This window comes from Heterocephalus glaber, unplaced genomic scaffold (genome assembly GCF_053883595.1).
Source record: "Heterocephalus glaber isolate CG9 unplaced genomic scaffold, H.glaber_assembly_v1.0 deba00001805, whole genome shotgun sequence".
NCBI lineage: Eukaryota > Metazoa > Chordata > Mammalia > Rodentia > Bathyergidae > Heterocephalus > Heterocephalus glaber.
In genome coordinates this window covers 3,421,473-3,449,268 of record NW_028258480.1, presented here as the reverse complement: position 1 = coordinate 3,449,268, position 27,796 = coordinate 3,421,473, and the positions used below count along the sequence as shown (strand labels likewise).

The following is a 27,796-nucleotide window of genomic DNA, read 5'->3' as shown; positions in this document are numbered from 1 at the left end:
AGGCACCGGAACCATGGAGCTACATCCCCGGCCCTATTTATTTCTATTATAATGATCAGAAAACATGATCTGTAACATCAGAGGTCAGCAAAATCTTTCCATAGAGGACCAGAATAAATATCTCACATTTTTGCAGTCAACTTTTATTTTTATTAGTCCATGTTTGCAGTACATGATGATTACATTATGGGGGGGAGTGGGCACAAGTACATAACACATCTTTTTTTTTTTTTTTTTGGTACCGGGGATTGAACTCGGGTCCTTCCGCTTGCGCAGCAGGCGGTGAAACCACTGAGCTAAATCCCTGGCCCCACGCATCTTCTTTTTGTGTCCCCTTCCTCACCCCTCCCATCTCCCTTCCTCCATCTCTTCGTATTGTTCCCAAAGTGACCATAGACAATTTGTCAAGAAATGAAGGTGGCTGTATTTCAGTTAAAACTTTTCTTACAAAAACAGGGTGGCTGCCCAAGTTCAGCTGCGGGCCATCATTATTGAGAGCACATGGTCTATGTGCCATCGATTCTCTGGTGAATGATTCGCTGCTGCCTGGTACACGAAGATTTATGCTATTTCAAGCATGCATGAGAACCAATTTTCTCATCCCTGGCCAGCCTCCACTTCTCTAAACTGAAGTCTGAGCCACGTAAGCATGTGCTTTCCTTATTCTGACACCATGATTCAGAAGATGGGCTTCAACTTTGCCGCTTGCGATTGGATGATATGAAGCAAGTTATTCATGCCTCTAACTCTCCAGTTCTTCATCTATAAAGTGCAGAAAGTAACATACCAACTCCATGGGTGAAGACAAGGAATGATTCCAGGAGCTAACCCGTGAAGCACTTAAGCCCTCTATTTCCAAATCCAACATTCCCAGCACACAAGGAACTGACAGCAGGCTGTTCCCGGGCAAGGCCACATTTTAGGACACAGAGAAAAAGGGGCTGTGAAATCCACAAGACTATAAATGCTTCCTGGTGCGGGTTTGGTCCTGAAAGGAAAAAATAGAGTTCGTGGCCTCAAACGGGACTCTCGGGTACGGAGAGAAGGAAGAGCAACAGACCACCAAGACTTCAGATCCAGGCTGCAGAGGTTCACAGGGGGAATTCATTCTGCTCTAGGCTTGGTGCTCTCAGAAGTGATGTCGCCCAGCGGTGCAGACAGGCTCGGCGGCGGCGGCCTCGCAGCTGCCTGTGACCCAGGCCCTGGCTGGGCTTCCCTTTCGGGCTCTCCAGCAGGCTCCACGTGCCTGAGGCGCCTGGAGCCTGAAAATATGATCGCCCGTTAAACATCCCGGATCGAGCTCTGGGTTTTATTGCAAAGCGGGCGCCAGCTGGGCATGGTGTCGCTCATCTGTAAATCCTAGCATTCTGGGAGGCTGAGGCAGAAGGATCGCACCTTGGAGCCCAGCCCAGGCAACTTACCAGGGCCCTGCCTCAAAATAAAATTAAGTAATAAATAGAGCTGGAAATCATCTCCATACAAAGGCCTTGGGTTCAATCCCCAGTAAAATATGATAAGTAATAGAACAACGGGCGCCGTCATCGCGCTGGGCCGCCCAAGCCTGAGGTCGCCGTCGCTCCGCGGGCGCCGGGCCCCTTTTCAGGGCCCGAACTTGACCTTTCTCCCGGTTCACGGAACGCGAGCGGCACCGGGCTGTGGAAAAGGCCCGGAGGAGCGGCCTCCGCCAGCCCCACGCGAGCCGGCCCGGGGGTCTCGAGGGCCGCATCCCGTGACTGTCACGAGGCTTCCGCCCCGCGCCGCGGCCGCGAGCTCGTGACCGGGTCCCGGGCTCGGAGCCGAGCGCTGGGAGGGAGCCCAGACTCGGGGGCGGAGCTACAGGTTCCGGCCCGCTCCGAATACCCCGACGGGCGGCGCGTGCGCAGTCTCTCACTACGGGACCTCCTTCCCGCCGCGGAGACTAGGGAGCGGGACGCCAAATCCGTCCCCGCGCAGCCGCCGCCGCCGGGCGCTGAGCGGGGCAGCCGCCGGCCCAAGGCGCGCCTGCGCACGTTCGCACGCACGCTCCAGCGTACGGCGGCGGCCAGGGGTCGCGAGCCGGTGGAGGACCCGCGCGCGGAGGAGCCCGGGGACGCAGCGCCTCTTCCCTCCCTCCCCACTCCCCTCCCCGCTCCCTCCCCCTCCCCGAGAATGTTCCGCTACGAGGTGAGCCCCGGCGACCGGAAGTGACCCCTCCCAGCCCCGCGCCCCCTCTTCCTCCCTTGCCCCGGTCCCGCGCGCCTGGGGGGAGGGGGCGCCCGAGGGCAGCGGGCCGGGCGCTGGGCTGGTGGGGGGCGCCCGAGGGCGGCGGGCGGGCTGCGGGGGCCCCTCTGGGGCCCTGGGACGCGGCGGGGAGCGGGGCTCTGTTGGGGGCGGGGACCCGTTAGGCGCCGTGAGTGACCTTCCCCGGCCCGGCCCGGCCCCAGAGCTGCGCCGGGCTCCGCGTTGCTCCGACCCGGTGCTTCGCCTTGAGGAAGCGGCGCCCCGGGAAAGCCCGAGACGAGTTTCCCGCCCTGGGCCGGAACCGCCCCCCCCCCGCACGCGCAGCTGCACCGGCGCCCGCGACCCGGCAGCCCCGGGTCCCGCAGCCCGGCCTGGGCTCGGGAGGGCCGCGCCGGAGGGGGGGTGTGTCTTGCAGAAGTTCCCTCGGCACCGGCACCGGCACCGGCGCCGGGACTTGGTTAGGTGACCGCCGGGGCGCCGAGCCAGGCCGTCCTGACCCCGTCCCCAGCTCGCTGTTGACCTTGAGCGACTTCAAATCTGTACCTGAACTTTCTGGGTTTGTGAGATGAAAGAAAAGATCTAGGTGATCCCCGAGGGTCACTGCAGTGTAAAAAGCAGTGATTTGGCTAAGTAGATCTTAGTGATTTGGAAGCGAGTACCGCTGGAAGTTACCTCTGATTTGGAGGCAGTTGCTTTCTTGTTTTGTGTTAATTTGAGAGGCCGCAGGGATGGGTAGAGGTAGCCAGGCAAGGTGGATCACAAATGAACCCACGAATAGACTGGAGTTGTGATTGAATCCTTGGAAATTGAGGACAGGTACACTCAGTAAGAGTGCTCCACGACCAAGCAGACTTTATGTAAACATGAATGTGGGCGGAAGTTGCCAAAGGAAAAGAAAACTTTGAAAATAAATCAGATGAATAAAATGGGGGGGGGGGGTTAAAATAGAACACACCTAAAATGTAGTGGCAGTGTCTTAGCTTTTGTTAGGCAAGACAATCTTTGCCTTGTTTGAGTCTCGCAACACACTGGAGGGAAGTGATATTTGTCCCTGCGCCACAATTTAAGAAATTGAGGCCTAGAGTCTGAGCCACAGTAGGTTCTCAAAAGATATTTAATTATTAATCAGAAAAGCGACTTGCCTGAGTTCACACTGCCTGTAAGATGGAGCCAGAGCTTTCGCTTGACAGATCACAGCTTTTCTAGAGTTCACTTAATTGTGGTTGAAAATTTAGCTGTTTTATCACCAGAGTTTAGGTTTATAGGAAACGGGGAAAGGAAAATAAAGCTTTAAACAATCATGAAGTAGCTGAAAAGATGTCATGAATGTAATTAGGAAAGTGGGAATTGTTGCTAAAGGTGCATAAAACTCAAATAAGGTGGTAAGTGTTTAGTATTACTTGCTATCACTATTCCAACCAGCGATGTAAAGAATGTTGTGCTGCACTTCTTTTCTTAGAGATCTGAGGAAATACTGACAATAGGTTCTTGGTAAACTGGAGAAGTGGAATGCTTGGTGGGCGGGTGAAGTCAGGAATAGGAAATAGAAATCAAAAGAAGCTACTAGAAACTTCCAAGGTCAGGGACATTAGGGAGTGGCAAAAAATGTTATCTTTACAGAAGGTCAGCTGGTTAGGGTTGCAAGCTCAGTGGTAGAATGCTTGCCTGGCACTTAGGACACCTAGGTTTGATCCCTAGAACTGGGGAAAAAAATATTTAGGTGGCAGTGACATAATGTACCTGTAGTCTCCACACTTGGAAGGCTGAGGCAGGAGGATCCTTGAGCCCAGAAGTTTGAGGTTAGCCTGGGAAACAGTAAGACCCTGTCTCTTTTTAAAAACAAAGGTTTGTTAAAAAATCATAATGAAACTATTGCATTCATTGAGAAGGGAAGATGAACATTTTTAGAATATTTTTAAAGGAGGATGTGAATTTCACTCATGAAAGCTAATTTTTTTTTTCTTGTTTCAGTCTTTGGAGGATTGTCCTCTAGATGAAGATGAAGATGCATTTCAGGGCCTTGGAGAAGAAGATGAGGAGATTGATCAGTTCAACGATGATACATTTGGGTCAGGTGCAATTGGTAAGTGACATTTTTCTGTTAATGGTATCACCTTGGCCTGTCTTCTTTTCAGGTGCTTTGGAGTCTTTCAAGTCTTGGGAGTGACCTCATTCATTCCTTTGACAACATGATCCCTTTTGATCTTGGGCAAAATAATACACCCTTCATTTAGAATAGTTTATCCATCTGCCTTTCGTCTCTGGGCTGCTTTTGCCGCAATAAAACCACTTCTTTAAGCCAAGGGTCCCCGACCCTGGTAGCTGTCAGTGGCCTGTTAGGAAGCCTGCAGCACAGCAGGAAATGAGTGTCAGGAAAGCTGCTCGCATCCTTGTGTCACCACCTGAGCTCCACCTCCTGTCAGATCTGTGGCATCAGACTCTCAGGGAGCTTGACCCTACCCTAACTTCTCGTGCAACAGCTGTAGGTTGCGCGTTTCTTTGAACATCCCAAACCATATCCCCCACCCCCACCCCCAAAAACTGTCTTCTGTGAAACTGGTCTCTGGTACCAGAAAGGTTAGAGGCCTCTTCTCTAAGTCCTGTGCCTCTCAGCTATGTGATCTATGCCATTTGGTTGCCACTATTAAGGAATTCATGTTTAGGAACGTAGACATTTACAAGGGATATTCCTAGGTGAGGAGAAATTTTAATAGCAGGGTGCACAACTTTATCAAACTAGTGGAAATCCAGATTCTAGTGTGTAGACATGTATGTTTGAAAATTCCGCCTGTTGATACTGCATTGCATAGCCCTTGCTGTTATCTTAGCGTATCTTCAGTAAACAGCTTATTGTACCAAGATTTGTTGTGCTAGGAAGTCTTCATGACTTACGGGCAAAATCTTTCCCATCCCTACACCCAGAAAAGTATAGGAGTTGAAAAGAGTAAAAGAGCTAAATTGAGCTGACAGCCAGAGCTTCAGTGAAGGAGCAGTTTTGTGTGGTAAAATTGGAAAGCAGGTTTACTTCGAACAACTTTGGAGCAAGTGAACTAATAAAATGTACTTTTTCAAAAGATGACTAGGTAAGAGTCAGTGCAGATAGTTCTGCTTTGACTCAGCATGGAAAGCTGCAACTTCAGTGATTACTGGGGTGTGTGAGTGTGTGAGATGCCCTTGAAATTGCAGCACTTCCGTCTCACAGCCAGTTCTCCAGTTAATAAGCTAGAAGGGGGGTCTGGCGTCGTGAGTGCTCCCAAGAGGCTCAGTAGCAAAAACGAGTCAGTGTCTGCAGGTGTTCTGATGGGTACTGGCTTGCAGTGAGCAAACCGCTTACCTTTATTAACTGAGCTTGCCCAGAGGTGAATGGACTGGCCAAGATGAAAATGTTCACCATTGTCAGGGATGCGAAGGGTCCATAGAGAACTCAAACTGTCCTCATGGGGCCCGGGATGTAATTCGGTGGCACTGTGCCTGCCTTGCAGGTGCAAGGTCCTAAGTTTGATCCCTGGTACTGGAAAAGAAAAGAAACACTGTCCTCGCTGAGAGCAGCAAAAGAAATGTTGAAAGTAGAGGCTAGACTCGTTGCAGGGGGAGTTAAAGACGATTTGGGGTAGAGCCATAGTTCAGGGTGATGGGATCCAGGATGCCACGGGCTCTCCATGGAGACCGAAGGAGAAGTGTGCGGAGTAGAATTACAAACACGATGGTAGTGTACACGTGTGTCAGCAGCTCAGACCTCAGCTCCACCTGTAACTGGAACACTGCGGTAATGCTGTGGCCTGTTGACCCAAACGCTTCACTTTTACTCCTGGTTTTTTTGGTGGTTTTTTTTGGTACCAGGGATCGAACTCGGGTCCTTGCGCTTGCACAGCAGGCGGCGAAACCACTGAGCTAAATCCCTGGCCCTCTCCTGGTATATTTTTTTGCTCTTAATACTGAAAAGCCCACTCTGTTGTCCCTCTGTTTAAACTTACTTCATGCATGTCTCTAAGTGGAAAGTGAGCTTTCTACCCATCTGGCTTGGGAGTGTGCATTTGCTTAACAGGAGGATTTCAGGAACCTCTGTGGGCTCAGTGTGCGCTGCTGCTGACATGAGCTGCACTGTTACAGACGATGACTGGCAGGAAGCGCACGAGCGCCTGGCCGAGTTGGAAGAGAAGCTACCGGCGGCAGCTAATGAGCAAGCAGGCAATGGGGAGAGGGACGAGATGGACCTGCTCGGTGACCACGAGGAGAATCTGGCTGAAAGGCTCAGCAAGATGGTGATTGAGAATGAGCTAGAAGATCCAGCTATCATGAGAGCAGTGCAGACCAGGCCAGTTTTGCAAGTGAGTAAGTTACCCTGGTTTAAGAACTGTAAGAGACCAATTAGAGTCAGCTGTTAAGCTTTGTCTTTACAAATTACACGTGCCACAGAAAACTGACAATACAGTTTCGGACGATGGCAATCCTAGATGGTAAAGTTGGAGAATCGTGTGCCCTGGAGCCCTGTAATTTCTTCCTGGAGTAGTTGAAAGCCAAGTGTGGGGGCACACTCCCGTCATCTCAGCTCTTGGAAGGCTGAGGCAGGAGGATTGCCTTGAATTCAAGGCCAGCCTGGGCTCTGTAGTGAGTTCAAGGCCATCCTGAACTACAGAGTGAGACGCTGTCTCAAAAAAAAAAAAGTAGTTGAGCCTCTTTTGGACCTGTGATCCGCACCAGCAAATGAGTCGTTCTGAGAGCTGCATGATTCCAGACTTTGTGTGCATGTTTTCCTTTCCTGGTAGCCTCAACCAGGAAGTCTGAATTCCAGCATCTGGGATGGATCCGAAGTTCTGAGGCGAATCCGAGGCCCACTACTTGCTCAGGTATTATGCATGCTCTCTGTACTATCTGGAGATGTTAAGTTGGTGCCTGTGGTAAGAATACATGGGTTTCAATCGCTCACCAGCACCGTGTCTACTGCTGCCTGCAGCGCATACACAGCTGCACTCGGTGTGCCCTTCCTTGAACCCCCGGGTAGGAGTTGAAAGGGAGCGGCTAGAACTCATATCTGTCAGCATATGGTTTGAATGACTTAAAAAGTCTTGACAGAACTCTAGGGGCAGAGAAGAGATAAGCGTTTGCCAGTGATTGGATGTGGCACAGGTTGTTGACCGTAGAGGGACAATACGAAGGCGTTTTTCGAGTGTTAAACTGTTCCGTGTCTTCATTGGGCGGCAGGTCTGTTATTCTGTGTTGGTTTTTTTTTTTTTTACTGGGGATCGAACTCATGTTATTCTGTGTATTTAACAAAACTCAGAGAATTATGTACCAAAGAGAGTGAATTTTACCAAGCATAAATTTAAGAGAAATTTTTTGAATAATTACTCAAGGTATTTTCAACATCTGTAGAGATTATTAATAAAGCATTTCAAGGTAGCTGATTTTTCACTTGGCTCTTTACCCACTTCTGTGATTAGGAAATGCCTACAGTGTCTGTGCTAGAATATGCCTTGCCGCAGAGGCCCCCGCAGGGCCCAGAGGACGATCGGGATCTCTCTGAGCGCGCCCTGCCGCGGAGGTCAACTTCACCTGTCATCGGGAGCCCCCCCGTGAGGGCTGTGCCCATAGGCACCCCACCTAAGCAGATGGCCATACCCAGCTTTAGCCAGCAGGTACCTCTCACTAACAGGCACCCAGCCCAGGCCACTGGGGGTCTGCGCACAATTATTCGGGGAATGGCTGATGCCGGGTGGGAGGAGGGGAAGTTTGGGGTAGGCGTTCGATTAGAAAGAAAAATAGCTATTAGAGGAGAAGTTAGTACGGAGAGACACAGTCCCTAGTACCCTTGCTACTGCTGTTCTGCCGCCTTTCCACTGGGGGAGAAAAGGGCAGCTACCACGTTTGTGCAGCCGCCTTTGTGAACTGTCTTTCCGGCTGCCCTCCAGGCTGGCAGAGACGAGTGAAAGCGGGGGGGTGTGGGAACGCTCAGCATGGTCCACACCCCTTTTTACCTTTAAGATATCCCTGCTTTCCCTAGAGCCTGTGCAGTCCTGTTCCATAGACTTTCCTCCACCTGAAACCAGCAGCTGAAAAGGAAGGCCAATTTGGAAGGTATGGGGGGAGGGTGGTGTCGGAATGGCCTAGGCAGGCTCTTGGCCTGTGACCCGGTGGAGTCACACGTATCACGACAGTGCTGAGCATGGCGGCCACATCACAGGCCTCGGCATAGGACCTAGTTACTCTTCCAGCTTTCTTACCATTCCTTCTCCCCCACTGCTAGCAAGTAGATCCTCTTGCAGAGCAGCTACAGGTCAGAACATCTGCTGGTCCCTCCCTCAGGTAGCATGGAAGGGTGGGGACAACTGGAGAGTTAGCTGCGTCTTCCTCAGTTACAGTGACACTTTGGTCGACACGTGAGAGGAAGTGGCCGGAGGTTCTGTGTCTGAACTCATAGCCGTAGCAGTTTGCGTAGAGGTAGGGCTTTGCGTTGAGTTCTGTGTCTGCCAGTGCTGGAGGTGGGGCGTGCAGGTGAAGAAAAGCTGATTTTATTGAGTGCAGTTGTATATGTGTTTGTCCTGACAGATTCTGTGTCCGAAGCCTGTGCATGTCCGGCCCCCGATGCCACCACGTTATCCTGCTCCCTATGGCGAGAGGATGTCTCCAAACCAGCTCTGCAGTGTCCCGGTATGTCACGTACAGCCTGACCATACCGTGCAGTGCCCATCGTGCGGTCACTGCCCATGGGATCACTGCTAGGGTGCAGAAGCGCTGGCATCTCCTGAATGTCATTTATCCTTTCAAAAAATAATCTCTGTATTTGAATTTCTGCATCCCTGAGTCAGAATACCTCATTCACTTGTTCCTTACCTCACCTCTTTAAAACGAACAAAGCTCGGGGGCCAGAGATTTAGCTCAATGCTTCCACCATCTGCCTCGAAAGCGGAAGGACCAGAGTTCGATCCCCGGTACCGGGGAGAAAAAAAACAAAACAACAAAGCTCATTCTCGTCAGCCTGTTTCCTGCTACTTCAGTTCCTCAGTCTTCTGCTTTCTTTTTCGTGTTTCATGGTCATAATTTCTAGCATTACTTTTTTATATTCCTTCCGTGGGAAGCTTTCCTGCTTTGCGTTTTTATGTCCACATTGATTTGCCTCTCCTAACGCAGATACAATGTTGGTTTTCGTTGCAGAACTCTTCCCTCCTGGGTCACCCGTTTGCTCCCAGCGTCCCTCCGGTCCTCAGCCCCCTCCAGAGAGCACAGCTTCTTGGAGGCGCTCAGGTGAGCCTGGGCGGCCCCGCCGGAAGGGACTCCATGCTGTCCCCCCGGGACGAGAGCCCCTTTGCGGTTCACCTCTCCTGTGTCTCGTTTCTTTTCCTTTTCCACACAGCTATGGACGGGAACAGTCTCCGCTTTGCCGTGGTCAAAAGCAGGGGGCCTTACGGATTACTTGGCTCTAAGATCTTGTCCCGTTTGCAGCTGCAGCCTGGACGGATGTCTCCCAGCCAGTTTGCACGAGTTCCTGGGTTCGTTGGGAGCCCCCTTGCTGCCGTGAACCCCAAGCTGCTGCAAGGGCGAGTTGGGCAGATGCTCCCCCCGGCCCCCGGCTTCCGTGCCTTCTTCAGTGGCCCGCCCCCCACCACACCGCCTTCGCAGCCACGCCCTCCCGGCCCAGGGCCACCTCTGCAAACCCTACGGTGAGGACGCACAAGCTGAGGACGGACAAGCGCGCCTGTCTCTTGGCCGGCCCTTTCGTTTTCTCACACAGAAGCCCCTTGGTGTTTGCTGAGTGAAATGTTTGAAGACGCTTTTGGATCCTCAACTTGGCAATCAGGAAAATGTTTGACAGTCGGCAGGCTTTCTTACATTTTCCCCAAGAGTCTCACGCTTCCTGTGAACATTGCAAGTGAATTACCTGATACTTCTTTTAAAATGAGTTGTGTGTCCCCCTTAGTGTTCATCTGATGGATACACAGTGCTGATCACTTCTTGACTATAAACAAGGAGCTGTGAAAGCGATGCTTAGAAAGAACCTAGCTAACCCCTGTGCTAACCAGGCTGCTTTCTTCTACCCTCTGGTTTGTAGTGAGGGGTTCAAGTTCCTGCTTTGGCGAAGTTGTGTTTTGTTGTATATATTGAAAAGGGTTCTCAAGAGAAACAACCAATGGACGGTACATAAATAGAGTTTATTTTAAGGAGTTGGCTGGGTGGTTACGAAGGCTGGCGAGTCATAAATCCATAGGGCAGGCACCAGGCCAAACACTTAGTAAGAGGTGAAGTCGCAGTCTTGAGTGTGTAGGCTGCAGACTCGGCAGGACTTCTGTGGTCCAGTTGGTGCAGAGTCTTCCTTGAGAAATTTGTGTATCTTAAAGCCTTTTCCTGATTGGCCAGGGCCACCTACACTGGAGGTTTGGAGGATGGTCTCTTTCTCTTGAACCCAGCTAATTATAAATACTGATCACGTGTATAAAATGCTTTCACAGCAACAGTCAAGTAATGGTACTGTAGCATAGCCAGACCAGCATGAAATTAACCCTCACCCACATATTTTTTCTGTCATTCTCATGTAAAGCCAAGTATATTAAACCTTTTTACAGATTTCTATTGAACAGGGACACCTCTCCCGCCGCCCCCAAAAATTGTATACTGTTTACTACTAATTCCCTGAAATTTCATGACCTTCCTCTTAGACGCTAAGAACTGGTCTTTTTAAGATGTGTAAAAATTATCTATCTGTCTTTTGCTGTGAAAGCCTGTCTAGAATAGACTCTGCCCAGTCCCGTGAATGAGCCTGGGTAAAGTTACTCCATACTGACAACATTTAAAAATTACGTATCCTCAGCATGACGGAACTGAAGCCCTGTTTCCTTTTCCTTAGGTCTCAGGCCCCAATGTTTAGAGCAGACACAACTCACCTTCACCCCCAGCACCGGCGACTCCTGCATCAGCGACAGCAGCAGAGCCGGAAGTGAGTACCACCCCCCTCCTCCGGTTTCTCTGACACAGCAGCGAGACGCTATCCACTTAGCTTATTTTCTTAGTATCTTTCCTCAGTATGGAGCTTGTTTTGCTGATAAATTCATACCATAAATACTGTCATTTTGTGTTTTTTTAATCAAAAGTTATCAGTGAGTTTCCAGCCTATCACAGTTGTTTTGATCATAGATCAGAATCATAGTTGAGCTGATTTTTCTTCTTCAGAAAGCATTTTCTACTCCTTGTCACGTTGCCTTCTCAGCTCAGAGGTGATCCTAAAATGCAGCAGCCATCCTTGAGTTCAGGCGTCATGTGAACCCTGTAGCGGTCATTCTTTTATTCTACCTCAAACTGTGTAACCCTTACTGCAGAAATATAAACATTTATTTATATATGTGGCCCCAGCTGTGTAACAGACACCGTGATAGGTTGTGAGGGTTAAAAAAAGAACAGGACAGATAAAGCCTCTGCCTTCATGGTCTATATAAAGTCATTCTATAATTATGCAGCTATATCAAATAAGGAACCTAAACATAATTGTGAGGTTTCTTCACCCGCCAATTTTATTTTTCTGTGAGTATTATGTGATTCCTTCTCACTTTCAGAAATATCTTGGAATTATATTTGCAGGGGAAAAGAAGAACCAGCATGGAGGTGGAGTCTTATACAAGACTCAAAAAGTACAAACTGCATAGGGGAAGAGTAATGGATTTGACTGCATTAAAATATTAAACTTCATGCTCGCTTTGGCAGCACATATACTAAAATCTTAAATGTCAGGGCCGGGGATTTAGCTCAGTGGCACTGCCCCTGCCTTGCAAGCTCAAGGTCGAGTTCAATACCTGGTACCAGAAAAAAAAAACAAAGCAAACAAAAATTATTAAACTTCTGCATAACAAAAGTTGTATACAGACATGTAACTCCTGGTGGGAGAAACCCAGTTGGTCTTAAAGATGAAAAGGTGTTCAAGCTCACTTACGTTGGAAACATGCACCTCAAGGTTGGATAAGCACTCACCGTCAGACAGGCAAAACACCAGGTGTCTCACCACTTGTTTTTGGTAAGGCTGCAGTGTACAACTTCTTGAGAAGTTGGCAATAGATAATAAAAGTTGAAAATGTGGTTATGCCACATCCTAGCAGTTTCACTTCTCATTGTATGTCAAGGTATATTATAAACATCAATAAACATAAAAAGCATCATATTGAGTAAAGAAGCAAGGAGCAGAACTACATCTACTACCATTTATGTAAAATTTAAAGACATACAGAAAAATAATGTATAATAGTGAAAGGTACGTGAGTAATCCAGGCACGAAAACATTTCAGGGAGGATTCGCACACGGCAGAAAGACAGACACATGAGTAATCCGCCTGTGACTACCTCTTGGGGAAGATCCCTATCATGGGCGGAATAGTGGTTGCGCTGTGAAGGCACCTGGGTGAGGCGGTAGCCCAGTGGCAGAACATTTTCCTAGCTCTGTGAGACCCTAGCTTCCATCCCCAGCAGTGAAAGTAAAGAAGCTGGAAACTTCAGTCTGGAGGGTACAAGAGGGCCTTCAGCGAACCGTCAGCGTAACAGCTTATTACTTTAATACTGTCTAAAAGCCAAGCAAATGTGGCCAGATTTCTCCACTAAGCCTTGATAGTGGGTCGGTATTTCATGATTTTCAGTGAGTTAGAGGAAAATTCCATAGATGTCACAGTTATATCTGTAATGAAATCCCACTCTGCACCAGGATGCCTCTGATTGCCATTGGTTGCTGTTTGTTGCCTTCAAATGGAGCAAAGGAAACTGTCTGCCATGGGCTTGCTAGAGCTGGCATGGAAGTCTGCAGATGCAAGTGCAGAGCACACAGGCCTTAGACCCTAGTTTCATTTCCTTGATTGTCATTGTAGACCTCTCTTCTCTTAAACTCTGAAGATTCAGTTCTTCTTCCCTCCTCCTTTAGCAAAAGCAATGGGGAGCTTTTTCCACTGGCCTGTTTTATTCCCGTATTGCTGAAACGGCATGGTCCGTGTGCCCCTTGTTTTTCAGTCAGCATCGGAGCCTCAATGGTGCTGGAGACAGAGGAAGTCACCGATGCAGTCAGCAGGATCACCTCCGGAAGGACCCCTACGCCAACCTCATGTTGCAGCGGGAAAAGGATTGGGTCTCTAAAATCCAGATGATGCAGCTGCAGAGCACTGACCCCTACCTGGATGATTTTTATTACCAGGTGAGTTCTCAGTGTCAGTTTTGAGAATAACAGTTTGACCCCTTGCGCTAATTAGGGTGTTCACATAAATACTGGGGGGCTTAGCAAATTCCATCTTTTTAAGGCAGAAACTCTTGAGCTGTCTGCTGTCAAAGCTATATTTTCAGTTCCTCTAGCGTCAGTAGTCTAGTTCTTCCCATTAAGGTTATCAGCAAGTCTTAACTAACCCAGTTTCATTGAGTAACAGTTTGGAAGGCCATGGGTTGGGGGTGCCTTTGTGTATTTTGACAGGAAAGACTGCAGCGCTGTGACTTGAACCCGAGGCCTCCGTCATGCTGACACTGAGCTACTTATACCCCCAGACCAAAGGCTTTTTTTTTGGTACTGGAGATTGAACTCTCAACTTTGGACTTTTGAGGCAGGCACGGTGCCACTGAGCTACATCCCTGGCCCTAGAACTTTTTAACAAAGTGAATTTACAGCAGTCTAACAAAAACTAGACATGGGGCTGGAATTTTAGAGTTTGTTGCTAGAGTTTTGTTTTGTTTTTTCTAACATCCTCCTGTATATATTTTTATTGCTACATTTTAGATACACAGAATGATAACAGTCATCATAGGGACAGAGTTTTCAATAAGGAACTGTCAGGGTACGTGAACCCAAAATATGGAAGAGTGCACTCTAAATCAGTGGTAGAGCACCTGCCTCCTGTGCACAGGGCCCTGGGTTTGATCCCTGGCCCTGCAAAATAGTACAGAAAAGGTGCACGTTTTTAGGGTTCAAGTTGTGTTACTGCCGGTGGTATAAATTAGTCACGTGATGATAACGAGCAGCCATGGTCTGTGTGTGTTTCCAAACTGATGGTCTTCTCGTGTGGCAGAATTACTTTGAGAAACTGGAGAAACTGTCAGCTGCTGAAGAAATGCAAGGTGATGGCCCTAAAAAGGAGCGCACCAAGCTCATCACCCCGCAGGTGGCCAAGCTGGAGCAGGCCTACAAGCCAGGTGAGGGCCCGGCGGGGGTGGGCAGGGGTGGGTGTTGCGGGCCTGAAGCACCTCGCACTGTGCGGGACAGAGATGCTGGCGGTGATTTGCAGAGTGAGCTGCAGAGATCGGCCTTTATTGGAGCAGAGGCCGAGTGGCTTGACACATGACCCCTTGGGTCCTTTTCTATTGAGATTCCATCATTTTCTTAAACCTGTTACAATTTGAACTACCTCTGAAATAGATAAGGGGGGATATTTTAGTTTTTTCTGTAGTTATTGCAACTAAAAAATGAAAAAAGTTACTTTCTGATAATAGATTTTTCGTGGTAAATTATTAAGCCACTAATAAAAAATAGGAAAGTAATGATCTTTGAATGCGGCCTCTGGCATTGCTGCATTTTATCTTGTTGCCATGTTTGTCCTTGCAGTGCAGTTTGAGGGCTCACTGGGAAAGCTCACTGTCTCCAGTGTGAATAACCCTCGAAAAATGATCGATGCGGTGGTGCCGTCGCGGGGTGAGGACGATGTAAGTATGCTGCGGACGTGTGTTTTGAAGGGCATCGGAGCTGTCGCCAGGTCTTCTGGGGCCTGTGGGGTGTGCTCAGGCGTGGCGGAGCTGGCACATCCTGTCGCTCTGGTTTTCCTCAGATGTGCTCAGATATGAGGGCCGCTGGTCGGGGCCTGGAGTGGAGGCAGGCTTTAGACTGGTTCTCTTGGGCCACAGACAGCATGTTACTCCAGTTTGCTCTCTAGAAACCGTTACTGCTGTGTTTCCTGTGTGTTTTCAGATTTTCCTATGATAGCTCCGTTCTCTGCTACACTTGGTAGTCACTGTTAGCATCTGAGTTCATTTTCATAGTTTCTTAACACCTGGGTCCAGTGAACTCTGACCTTTGTCCATGCGAGTGTTGCTTAGGGTTTGAGAAAGTCAGGATGATTTGCACGTCTTGGTATTTTAACAATTGACCCTACAGATGCATAGCTGGTGATTTGTTCTTAAGGACAGAGTTTACACTGACTATTCTTGTCTTTTTTAGGAGACAAAAGAAAAACAAGTTCGAGACAAGAGAAGAAAAACACTTGTCATAATTGAGAAAGTGAGTTTTAGAATTTGTTGGTGGGGTTTCAGATAAGGAGCTGTGGAATGTACGTGCTCCCAAACGTGAAGGGCAAGCAGTGAAGCGGCAGAGCTTGATTTTCCTTAAGAACAGGGTCCTGGGAAGTGCGGGTTGTGTTCCAAGCACACTGGGACAGGCCGGTGGTGCCCCTTGCCTGTGGAGTCCTGGGGAGAGCACTGCGGTTCAGGCTGGAGATGTGGGGGCTCTGTTCAGACGCGGTCCAGTTAGGGGCTGAGCATCTCTGGAAGATCAGCTTCCAAGCCTGTAAAATGGGACTAAAAATTACATTGTTTTGCCCATTGATTAAGTCAGTTAAGTCAGTTCACAGATATATATTGGACATTCCTGGTACCGAGGAAAAAGAATACACACACACATTGCCAGCTGGTTTGGGGTTTTGAGTTTTTTTGTTTTTTTCGAGACACGGTCATGCTGTGTAGCCCAGGCTGGCTCAGACTCCTGCCTAAGCCTCCAGAGCTCTGGGATTATAGGTGGCAACACCACACCCAGCTTGACAATTGGTTTGTAAAACGTAAATACCACGTTGCAGAACCATAGGATGTAGTCGATTAGAACACAAGCTGTCCAGGATACAAATCCTGTTTTCTGTTTCTAAGTCAATCTGTGACTTGGGGTCAATTGTTTTTGATTTTGTTTGTTTGCTGCTTGCTTTTGTGGCACTGAGGATGGAACCCAGGGCCTTCGTCCCAAGCTACACCCCAGCCCATTTTTTTTTTCCTTTTTTTTTTTTTGGTACCGGGGATTAAACTCAGAACCTTGCACTTGCGAGACAGGCGGTGGAGGCACTGAGCTGCATCCCCGGCCCCCCACTTTTTCTTTTAAGGCAGCGTCTTGCTGGGCTGTCCAGGCTAGGCTTGAACCCAGCCAGCCGCATGCCGCAGGGCCTGACTCAGGGATGGGGAGGGCTGGCTCCTTTGCCGTTCTGTTTCTGTCTGTAATGGAGGTGCTGACCGTGTTTTTCTCACTGAGGTGCAGCAGCTGCCCAGTGAGCACCCGCAGGAGAGGCAGCACTTCACATTTTCATAGATGCAGGAGTCCTTGTGCAGAAATGCAGAATGTTACAGTTGCAGCGCTGGTGTTGCTGCTGGACAATTTGGAAAGTAATTATTTCACTGTCTTCAGCTGCTAGATTAAATCAGAGAGGAACAGAGAATGGTGCCTGAAGAGTTGGTTGCGTTGCTTCCTAGTTTCCTGTATTTTAAAGAGTAGTTTTTCCTTACTTGAGTTTACTTGCGTTGTGGCCTGAGGCTCTGTGGCAGCTCGCCTGACCTGCTGCTGTGGGTGCCCATCTCCTCAGACCTACAGCTTGCTCCTGGACGTGGAGGACTACGAACGGCGTTACCTCCTGAGCCTGGAAGAGGAACGGCCTGCCCTGCTGGACGAGAGAAAGCACAAAGTCTGTGGCATGTACGACAACTTGCGGGCCAAGCTGCCCGGGCAAGACAGGTGGGCACTGAGCGCCGAGGAGAGCGCTGGGTGGAATGTCACCTTCTCTGCCTTGCCTTGCTTCCTCTCAGCTCAGAAAGCACGTTTTGGCCAAGCTGAAGAGGCATTTCACGTGAAAGGTTTTGTGATCCTTCCCAGCCAGAGCGAGAAAACACTTTTTCTCCTGAATTCAACAAACAGTCTGCCAGGGATTGTGCTGGGTGCCAGAGATGCATTAGGGAATGTCGTTGGATTTGTTTTGGAGCTATTAAGTTATGTCTGGTTTGTGATTACTACTATGCTCAACTTTGGGATCCTTTTTTTTTGGTGGGATTTTTTTTTTTTTTTTTTTTTTTTTTGGTGCCAGGGATCAAACCTCAGGACCTTGCGCTTGTGAGGCAGACGACAGAACCACTGAGCTAAATCCCCAGCCCCCTTTTTTGGTGTTTCGAGACAGGATCCCACTGTATAGTTCAGGCTGGCCTCAAACTCATAGCAATCCTCCTGCCTCAGCCTCCCAAGTGCTAGGATTATAGGCGTGCACCACCATGCCGGCTCCTCAGCCTTGTAATCTTTATATATCTGCTTTCTTACTAAGATGGGGACTATCAGCATTTCTCTGTCCTTCGGATTTCCATAGAATGTGTGCGTCGCAGGGACCGTGTCCATGGAGACCGTGCCTTTAACTTTATGTGTTTCTGTGGTCTCTCCCCCCCATACTGGTGCAGAAACCTGCTGACGGTGGCCGCTCTGTAAACCCTAAATGCACACAAGAGGACTCCTTTGCCCAAACCCCTCTCCTTCTCGTCCTGAGAGCATGAGGCCAGGCACGCACTTTCCGCACCTGCTCTGTAGAGTAGGCCCATGGGGAGCGAATGCGGTCTCCACAGGTTGACGCGGTCTGCAGCCTTTTAGATCCGGATGATTGAAGTACATTTTTTAACACAAAAGTTTTTACAGTTAATGAAAAAACCTCAAGTTACAAAGCCATAAGAACTCTGTGGGCCTGTTGTTTTATGAAAGAAAAAATATGTAATACACAGCAGAAAAAAGCTCTTCAAACTGTTAACACTTCTAAAATTAACTCGCAGGTCAGGCTGTGAAGGTGTGGTATTTTGCTTTTATATCTCTGGGTCCTGTCGTATTAACCTGTCCTGTTTGGAAGTCACTTGCAAGTCAGTCTTGGGAACCACGCTTGCGGTTGGGCCAGGTGTGCTTGGCATGAGACTGGCGAAGTGATGATAAGTGCCGCATTCGTGCAGCTTGGGAGCTCACCTTTGATGGTGCTTGGAGCTGGAGGAGCAGCTCTCTGTCGCCTGCAGGAAGGAGACGCGTGAGGAGGAGCACACTGCACCCGCAGCAGCCAGGGGAGAAGTCGGCTCCCGCTGCTCGCTGCTCGCTGCTCGCTGCTCGCCTGAGCTCAGCCTCTGTCCCGCAGGCCGAGTGACGACCACTTCGTGCAGATCATGTGCATCCGGAAAGGGAAGAGAATGGTCGCCCGCATCCTCCCCTTCCTCTCCACAGAGCAGGCAGCTGACATTCTCCTGACGACTGCTAGGAACCTCCCTTTCCTTATCAAGAAGGACTCCCAAGATGAGGTGAGCACCATGTGGGACATCTTTCCTCAGACTTGGCTCCGTAACTGATGGGATTGCGAGGATGCAAACGACTTCCTCTCATCCCTCTGGTCTTGCACCATATGATTTGACCCCTAATCTCCCAGGACTGCTGTTCTGAGTTCTGTATCTACTTGAGTAGACCATGTCCCTCAACGTGCGCAGGTAACAGTTCCCCCCTGCCTGACACAGTTGTGGAGATGCAGTCTGCTAACAGAACCGCTTGGGAAACGAAGTAACGTGGCCCTTCCTCAGAACGCTGACTCAGAGTTGTGGCCGATGAATCAGGGCTTTTGTATTTCTAACAAGGTCTGCAGCTGAATTGGGTCCTTGTCTTGTCTCCTTCACGGGTACAAAGCGCTATTCAGGGGCCTTTGTCAGTGGGCCTGCAGCCCCAGTGGAAAGGTGTCCCACAGGGGTCAGGCCAGGGTTCAGTAATTGTGGAGTTTAAATTATCGACATTTAAAACATGACCATCATGAAGTTTACGAATCTCTCTGCTGATCCCTGACACATCTCTTGAAAAACTAGCAAATTTTATAGTACTTTTAGGAAGTTCAGAACAAGAAATTGATAAAGGTAGGGGAAAGGACAAATACCAAGCAAGAGATTCAGAATAATAAAATATATGTGAGCAAATCTGTTACTGTCCACTACAGCTGAGTAGTAACCATCTGGGTGATTAGTCCGAAGAAAAGCAGGATGCCAGGGTCCCTTAGAAGCGGGGAATGAAAGAGTTGGAAATTGCTCCTTCTGCGGGCCCTTGAAATTTTAGCAGAAAAGTAAGTAAGTTTAGGTCTCATCATAAGAAAATGAGAGGGGCCAGGAATTTAGCTCAGTGGTTCCGCTGCCTGCCTTGCAATCGCAAGGACCAGAGTTCGATCCCCGGTACCAAAAAAAAAGAAAATGAGAGTAGGATGAGACAAGTGTATTTTTAAAAGATTCCAAGAACAAAAAATAGGTCAAAGGAAAATTTAACAAGGTGAGGTTTATCCTGGAAAATAGAAGGCCAGATTGAAAACTCACAGCAACTCTAGAGCAGATCATGTGAATACATACTCCTTAGTCCCAGGCTCTCGTTCACGACTCCGAAATTGAGCACCTTGTTCTGGTGCAAAAAGCCAGGAACACAAAAATGCCTTCCTTTCTGGAGCTCACCTACAGCAAGCAAAACAAGGTTAAATATAGAGGCCGAGTTTCCACCCTTGTGCATTAAAGAAAGTAGAATGTATCTCTGAAAAGCATTTCTGGAAGGTATAGCTGGTTCCAGGTCTGAGGCCTGAAAGGTACAGAAAAACGCTGGAATATCTTATGTCAAAAGCAAGTGAAGTAGCTGCATGTGGTGCATACGCCCATCGTCCCAGCACTCAGGAGGCCGAGGCAGGAGGGTCATTGCAAGTTCAAGGCCAGCCTGAAAAAAAAGCAAGCCAGGAGTGCTGTTGCCTGCCTTGCAAGCTCAAGGTCCTGAGTTCAATTCCGGTACTGCAAAAAAAAAAAAAAGGCAAACAAATTAAGTAATAGATTATTAGGATCCTGGGGAGGCACCAGCAAAAGTTGGTTTAATCTGACCAGGGTCCTGCTAACCAAAAATGGGTAATTTGCATCAAGAAGAAAATTACAGTAGTGGCCTAAAATAAATGTATTCAATTTAATGAATTCATAATGATATTAAAAATACATTGATCACCTTTGAGATTGGTAAGCCATCTACTCATCCTGAAAACTGGTAAAGAATGTCAAGCATTTATCCCGCCTTTCCACTGTAAGCAGATGTCATGGTATTCAGCAGGTTGGTAATACAGACTTCTTGATAGAAGAAGTTCAGCTCATGGAAACAATAAAAATAGAAAATAACCATATTGTAAGCCTTAATGGAAAAATAATCTAGACAGCAGTCGTTACTGGCTACAAGAAGCATTGGGTAAGAAGTGGATGGGAAACTTTACTGTTAGCCAAGCACTTTGTGCGCTTCTTGACGGTGCTCGGGAAAGCACACAGCTCGGCCCTCCCCTCCACAGAACCTGAATCTGATCACACAGTGAATGGGAAAATAGCTGCAGACAGCAGCTAACAGATCCAGAGACCTGTTGAATGGAAGCCACAGAGCTGTAGCTGGCCAGATCCAAAGTAGGGACCAAATGACCCATAGTTTCTTAAGCAGATAAACAGGCAGGAGAAGAGGAGATGGCTAATGGCTGAAGACCTCTTAGGGTCTTGAAAGCCTTATCAGCCCAGTGCATCGGGTGGATCTTGTTTGAATCATAATTCAGACAAATCAACTGCTAAAAGATGTATTTGACACAGTTGGAGAAATTGGAATTTGGAGTAGCTATTAGTGGCTGCTAAGGAGTTACTGTTGATTTTCTGAGGTACGCCCTTGTGAGAGGTGTCAGCGATACAGACTGCGGTAATCTGGGTGAATCTTACCTGCTGTAAGAGGACCGTAGGTAGGTTCCTGAGAGGGGGAACCTTGGTGATTCGGCTGTTGGGGTTGGATTAGCTGTCACCTTGGACCTTTTCACGTTGTTATAAATGGCTAATAGAAAGCACATTTGCTTAGAGTGGACCACAAAATGATCTCCCCAGCCCTGCATGTCATTTAAAATACTAGTCAGCTTTTTCATAGTATGGGTATTGAGCAGCCCGGAAGCATGCCTGGCTTCCTGCATGTTGTATCGCCTAGTTTCGCCAGTGTCTCTCTACTTTATTTAGCTTTCTAGTCTGGGCTACGTGACACAAAGGAGTAAAAGCAGAAGGCCACAACCCAGCGTCCTTAGCGTCTGATTTTAGCTAGAAGCTACGTAGCGCTGCTTCCTGAGCTTCTCTAATTGTCAGTTGTTTCTGCATTTCTTCACTGAACTTTATAAAGCACACACCAGATACAGTGAGATCTGAAAATCCTGCTCGTGATCGTGTAGCGTTCTGAAGTCCACCTTAGACCACTCTGTCTAGTGAAGGTGCCAGTTTCCTTCCCAGTCTTACCCGCTGCACTTCACCTCCCTGCCGACGGTGCCTGGCGCGCTGCAGACCTTGAAATATTTGTGCAGTGAGACAGAGCAGTACTGCTTTTTGTGAGCCTCGGTCTTTGGGAAGGGAGTTCACGCTCGGTTCGCACGAGTCGCGGTGTTTCCGGTGCACACTGAGGAGACCGAGGTCTCAGTAGAAACTGGGGTCGGCCACCAGGCCGCCAGTCTATCCCGTCCTCCTCCCTTAGCGCCCGCCAGTGCCAAGCAGGGCGCAGACAGCTGAGTCCTTCCTGCCAGGCCCCTGGAAGGCAGGGCACGTGGGGCAGGCGCAGCGAGGATGTGATGCTCTGCTCTTCTCTGCAGGTCCTGCCGTGCTTACTGCGTCCCTTCTCCGTGCTCCTCTATCACCTTCCACCGGTGACGGTCACAGGCCTCCTGCAGCAGCTGATGAACCTACCTCAGAGTGCAGCCGCGCCAGCGCCCTGCAATCCTCACCTCACCGCTGTGCTCCAGAACAAGGTGCGCTGCCCCTGCCTGTCCGATCCCGGGGCAGCGGTGCTGCTGGGCTGCACTGCCTGGTGACAGAGGCCTCTGTCTCGCTCAGGATCTGATGAGCTCCTGTACCAGTGGTTCCGACACAGCGGGGCCCTCCGTGTCATGTGAGGCAGATAGCGCCTGTCCTCTACGTCAGCTTAGCCATCCGGCTGCCTGCACGGTCCGAGATGGTTGTGGAGTGTTAAGACCCAGGATTGACTCGGGGTGCAGAAGTCAGAAAGTGTGGCCTGGGTGTCTGTCCTCTTCCTTGGGAGCTTTGCGGGAGTTCTCACCAGCTTCTCCGTGCCGGTGCAGGACTGGGTCACGTGAGCCCCAGCAGCCGCAGGCTTAGTTCACCCCGCTGTCTCCACATGTCGAGCCAGTTACGTTAGACAGGCGGCCGGAGGCGCCTGCCAGAGCTGGTAGAACCTCCTGTCAGCATCATCCGCGTCCGGTTAAAGATCCAGAGACCGAGGAAGCATAGTGAGGAGGAGAGCGTGACTGCCGTAGATCTCAGCCCTTCCTGCCCTCTTGCAGTCCGGTCTGGACCTTGCCCTGCTGAGCCAGTTTCCCGCTCTGGCTCTGCCATGTAGTCTCCGCTGACCTAGCACTGTAAGGAGGTGGCTGTGGGTGGCTCGGCTTGGAGTGGGTGCCCCAAGGGCCGCCTGAACCCTGGCACCTTGCAGTCGGCCTGAAGGGCAGCACCGGGAGTGCGGCGCCTGGGGACAGGGCAGCCGTGGAGCCGCCAGCCATGCGGCATCCTCTTCAGTCTGTTTCAAATGCGGCAGAGGCAGGAGAAAACCATGGGGTCAGACAAGATGGTTCTGCCCGGTGCTTTTTACCTGCAGCTAATGTGGCGGGAACCCCCCACCCATTACTGTATAAGAGAAAACCGTGCAGTATTTGACCACCTTTGTCTGATTTCACGTAGCATTATGGTCTCAGAGTGCATCCATTTTCCTACAGATGACTCAGATCTATTCATAATGACTGAGTAGCAAATGCTCCACTGTGTGTAAATACCATCTTTTCCTTATCCATTCATTCACCTGCTGATGGGCATATGGGCCGCTTCCATAATTTAGTTCTTGGGAATTCTGCTGTAGACGCTGAGTGCATAGCTCACTGTAATATGATCGCATTCACTCTCAGGAAGAGACCTAGGGGGAATAACTGGGTCACATGGCATTTCTAGCCTTGCTTTTTTGAGGCGTCTCCATACTGCTTTCCATGGTGGTTGTACTAGTTTACACTCCACCAGCACTGGGAATGTAAAGGGCGCCTCTGTCCTGCAGCCTCAGCTGTATTCGTTGTTTGATGTCTTGGTAGAGTAAGACGGGATCCTGGTGTTCTGATTTGTACATCTCTAATGGCCAGAGGTGCTGAGCACGCGTTCATGCCTTCCGTTGCCCTTCTGAGAAGTGTGTTCATCAGTTGTCCATTTTTTGATTGGGACTTACACTGAGGGAGTGGGTCTAGATGTTTAGTCCCTTCCATATTCTACAGATGGGCCCTCCGTGCAGGAGGGTGGGCTGGCAGACGTGCTCCCCGGGTGTAGGCTGCGTCTGCACTCTGTGCCAGGTCCCTGGTGCAGTGCGGTGCGGTGCAGTGCAGAAGCCTGGCGTGGTGCCTGCTGTTTGCTGGTACTCTTACACACAGCTGCGGTGCTGTCCAGGGAGGCCTGGCCTGCCCCTGCACCTGCAGGACTTTCACCTATGTTATCTTCCAGCAGATTCAGTGTTTCTATTTTACACTTAGGTCTTTGATCCATTTTGATTTTAGTTTAGCACCTGGTGAGATACCGGTCTGGATTCAGTCTTCTCATGTGGAGAGCCAGTTTTCCCAGCACCATTTGCGAGAGAGGCTGACTTCTGTCCAGCATATGTTGGCCCCTGTGTCAGTGAACAGATGCTGAATGTGCCTGGGGTTGTTTCCGCTCCCTCTGTTTTATTCCATCCATCTGCATGTGTGTTTTGGGCCAGAACCATGCTGTTTTTATCACCTCAGATTTGCAGTGTAACTTGAAATCCAGGATTGTGATGCCTGCTCCTTTGCTCTTGTTTGGCATCTTGTCCAAGATGCCTTTGCTACTCTGGGCCTCTTTTAGTTGCATGTAAGTTTTAGGACAGTTTTTTCTTTGAAGAATGCTGTTGGTCTTTTGATTGGGATTGCATTAAATCTGTGTATCATGTTTTGGAACATAGCCGTTTTGACTGTAATGGTTCTCCCCATCCAGGCAAAGGGGACAGCTTTCCATTTTCTGATGTCATCATCAGTCTTTTTTCAGCATTTTATAGTGTTCGTTATACAGGTCTTTTACTTCCTTGATTAGGCATGTAATTTTTTTGAAGCTATTCTGAGTGGAATCATTCTCATTTTTTTCCTCAGAAGATTCACTGTTAGTTATATGGGAGCACCACTGATTTTGTGGCTTTGTCTGTATGTAATGTATTAAGTTTATTAACGTACGCATGTTAAGCCACTCGCCTCCCTGGGTTGAAGCCAGCTTGGTCACGATGAATGACCTTTCCATGATCTGCTCCATTCTGTTTGTCAGTATCTTGTTGACAATTTTTCATATGTATTCATTCAGGGGATTTGTCTGTCGTTTTCTTTTTTGTTAATCCTTGTCCAGTTTTGGTGCCACGGTATCGGTAGCTTCCAGACTGAGTTTGGCGGTGCCCCTTCCCTTTCCGTGTGGGGGACAAGGCTGGGGAGTGTGGGTGCTAAGTCTCCCCTGAACTTCTGGTCGAGTTCTGCAACGAGTGCATGGGCTCTGGGGCTTTCCTTAGTTGATGGGGTTTTATTACCACCTCTTTCTCATTGCCTATTACAGAGGTCTACTCAGGGGTTTTGTGTCTTCATGGTTCAGTTTTGGTAAGTCGTGCATGTAGCAGTTTCTCCATTTCTTCTAGGTTTTCCAATTATTAGAATATAAATTTTCAAAATAGTTTCCTGTAATCCTCTGAATTTTGGCAGTGTCTGTTGTAATTTTACCTTCTTCCTTTCTAATTGCATTGATGCTGATTTTTCTTTCATGAGGGTAATTTGTGGAAAGGTAAGGTTATCCTCAGGAAGGTAAACTCAGAAAGGTGATTGGAATCTCAAAATACTGCCAAAAATGTGATCTCATACATTTAACCTGTTGCTTCTTGTCCCTATTTGTAGTTTCTTTTTTTTTTTTTTGGTAACGGGGATCGAACTCGGGTCTTTGCGCTTGCACAGCAGGCGTCGAAACCACTGAGCTAAATCCCAGGCCCCTAATTGTATTTTCATTCTGTGCCCCTTTAGACTGCTATTACTGCCACTGAATAAAACAAATTTTCATGTACTTCAGTCTGTACATCATGCTGCTGAGTTTTAATGATTGTAGATATGGTATTTGGATGTTTATCCCTCTTTTCTCATTTTATATACTGATCTGATCATTTCCTTTACCTTTCTTGGTATATTTCCTACAGTTCTTAAAATCTTTGTTTTTTTTTTCTTCATTCTAAATATCTTTCTCATTTAATGTTTTTTCCATGAACTTTTTCTTGACTTTCCTTTTTTATCTCTTTGGTTCTTCCGAATAAGAGAAAAGCAGAAACAGCCCACGTCTCTACGGCAGGGCAAGTTCCTGCTTTCCCCTCCGGGAGGGTGGAGAGGGCACTGGGCACCAGGCCGCTTCCTGGCTGCCATCCCGGCTGCTGTGTGAAGGGAACCCTGGAGGGGACCCTGGAGGTGCCTGGGCTGCGGGGAGGAGGCGAGGCATTGAGGCCGCTTCCCTGTCTCCACAGTTCGGCCTCTCGCTGCTCTTCACCCTCCTGAGCCGAGTTGAAGATCTGCAGAGCTCGGAGCCTCTGACAGAGTCCTCGCAGAGTGCCCAGTGGTCAGTATGGCTCCGATCCCCAGCCCTGCAGATCGTCCACGCTCTGGTGTTTCTTCTCACTGTTGCTTTGTTCCCCATCAGGACAGAGGTGATGTTTATGGCCACCCGAGAACTTCTACGGATTCCCCAAGCAGCCTTGGCCAAGCCCGTCTCTATACCCACAAACCTAGTGTCCCTTTTTTCTCGCTACGTTGACCAGCAGAAACTGAACTTGCTGGAGACAAAGCTGCAGTAAGTTCGGTCCAGGAGAGAGTTCTGTGCTAGAAGTGTGGCGGGGGTGGGGAAAGCTGAATGTGGAGAAGGAGCAGAGGCTCACCACGTGTTTGGTAGGAGCACTGCACTGGGAGTCTGTGCCCACCAGAAGCCATGCAGGGCTGGCAGAGGCCCCGGGGTGTCTTGTTACCGGACTTCTTCCGGTGTGTGACATAGATGGAGAAGACTGTCTTCTGTCTCAGCTTACTCTGTCTGTCTCTGCCCTCAGGCTGGTTCAGGGGATCCGATGAGGCCTCTGGCTGTTTCCCTACCTCCTGTGGCTGCCGCCTGCACTGCACTGCTCCATGCTGCCTGCACTGCTCCATGCCGTCGCACGCACACCGAGGGAGTGTCGTTGCAAAGGGGGCTGGCAGCCTGTCCCCAAGCCCACATGCCGTGTGGGGTCGCATCCCAAGGCAGGGGCCTCCCTGCTGCTCCAGGATGTGTGGTGTGGCCGGGTGATTCTCCTGCGGGTCTCCTCTTCACCCTCTGTGTTGCATTTCTGCATGTCCTTCACTCAGTTCCTCCCAATTCTGCATTTTCTTTGCCCTAGAGCCACAAAGATAGTTATCTCCCTTTATTCCACCACACTACTGCAGTTCAAAGTAGATCGCAGCCTGCCAAAGGAGTCCTTCCTCATCCCCATCCTCATCCTCATCCTGCTGAAGATTTCATTGTCCCGTATGAACTTGGCTTTCGAGGGCTGATGAATCACACGCCCCCCTGGGTGTGCACTGACTTGGCTTCCCAGGGGGCCCTTAAAGAAGGAGTCTGAGGTTGAGAAATTCCCAGTTGACACATACCTCCTGCACACAGACCAGCAGACATGCCCTTGCCCTGTGCCCTCCGCCGAGTCGTCTTTGTGGCGGTGGCGGTGGGTCCTCCTCGTTTTAAGCGTAAATACAGGGTACGCAGCACTTTGGATGAAATCCGAATTCTTACCTGGCCGCTTGGGCTCTGGGCTGAGAGGGCGGCTCTTCCCCCCCCCGCCCCCCTCCTTCGGTCCCAAGCGCACGGGTCGGTGGGGACACCCCGGGGTCCACCCCCGGCGAGCTCCTCTGGACGCTGGAGAGTGCGCCTCTCCCCTTTCCTTCTCCCCCTCCCCACGGGGACTTCGGGCCCTGCTCCCCTGCTGGGCCCGCACAAGTGCCCGGCACCGCCCTAACCCTAACCCCAGGCAGCTGAGTGACCTCGACCTGGAGCGTCGCTCCCCCCACCTTGTGCAGCAGCCCGTGCTGGGATGGGATCGGATCCTGCCGGCTGCCGCCCGAGGAGAAACTGAAACCCGCATTGCCTTCCCGCCCCCACTCTTGCTGCCCTGCCCTTTGCGAATGTAGTTCGTCAGGCCGAGGCGCTTCTGTTCCAGCGTCTCCGAGTGGCCGGTTGGCATCCGGTGTGCACAGCGGGAGCCCTACGCCGCTGGTCGCTCTCTGGGTCGCTGTCCGGGTCTGCCCTCGCCCACCCCGCGTCCCCGCCCGACGTCATCTACTGACCCCACCCCGGCCTCCCTCAGCCGATCAAGTGAACACTTGATGGTTATTTTCCTTACTGTACTTTATCTTGTTTGGTTTAATTAATGAAAATAAAGGTTTCTAAATTTACATTTTTATAGGGTATTGTAAATAAAAACAAATTGTATACTTGAAGCCAGAGC

The 27,796-nt window shown here is 49.6% G+C and overlaps 1 protein-coding gene across 8 annotated transcripts; it reads left to right on the top strand.

Moving 5' to 3' along the window:
* The first annotated feature begins 1,942 nt into the window (after positions 1-1,942).
* Positions 1,943-27,788, top strand: Patl1 (PAT1 homolog 1, processing body mRNA decay factor). 8 transcript variants are annotated; one of them, XM_013067499.3, is made up of 19 exons: positions 1,943-2,163; positions 4,192-4,303; positions 6,331-6,548; positions 6,987-7,067; positions 7,662-7,856; positions 8,767-8,868; positions 9,373-9,462; positions 9,661-9,878; positions 11,060-11,149; positions 13,195-13,375; positions 14,235-14,358; positions 14,768-14,865; positions 15,377-15,436; positions 16,776-16,885; positions 18,342-18,501; positions 21,849-22,004; positions 25,799-25,890; positions 25,972-26,121; positions 26,372-27,788. In XM_013067499.3, exons 1-19 carry the CDS (start codon positions 2,149-2,151, stop codon positions 26,391-26,393), a joined length of 2,274 nt encoding a protein of 757 aa, XP_012922953.1. In that variant the 5' UTR covers positions 1,943-2,148; the 3' UTR covers positions 26,394-27,788. The 8 variants fall into 8 exon arrangements, with proteins under 8 accessions (XP_012922953.1, XP_004869779.1, XP_021103971.1 ...); XM_004869722.4 differs by having other exon boundaries at positions 1,945-2,163; positions 16,776-16,924; XM_021248312.2 differs by lacking the exon at positions 1,943-2,163 and adding an exon at positions 2,605-2,776 and having other exon boundaries at positions 16,776-16,924.
* Positions 27,789-27,796: the final 8 nt, after the last annotated feature.

Excerpts from the sequence above, each read along its gene's own strand:
- Patl1 (XM_004869722.4), top strand. Across the intron at positions 7,068-7,661 it reads GAGGCCCACTACTTGCTCAG|GAAATGCCTACAGTGTCTGT; the intron begins GTATTATGCATG and ends TTCTGTGATTAG. Across the intron at positions 9,463-9,660 it reads AGCTTCTTGGAGGCGCTCAG|CTGCAGCCTGGACGGATGTC; the intron begins GTGAGCCTGGGC and ends TCCCGTTTGCAG.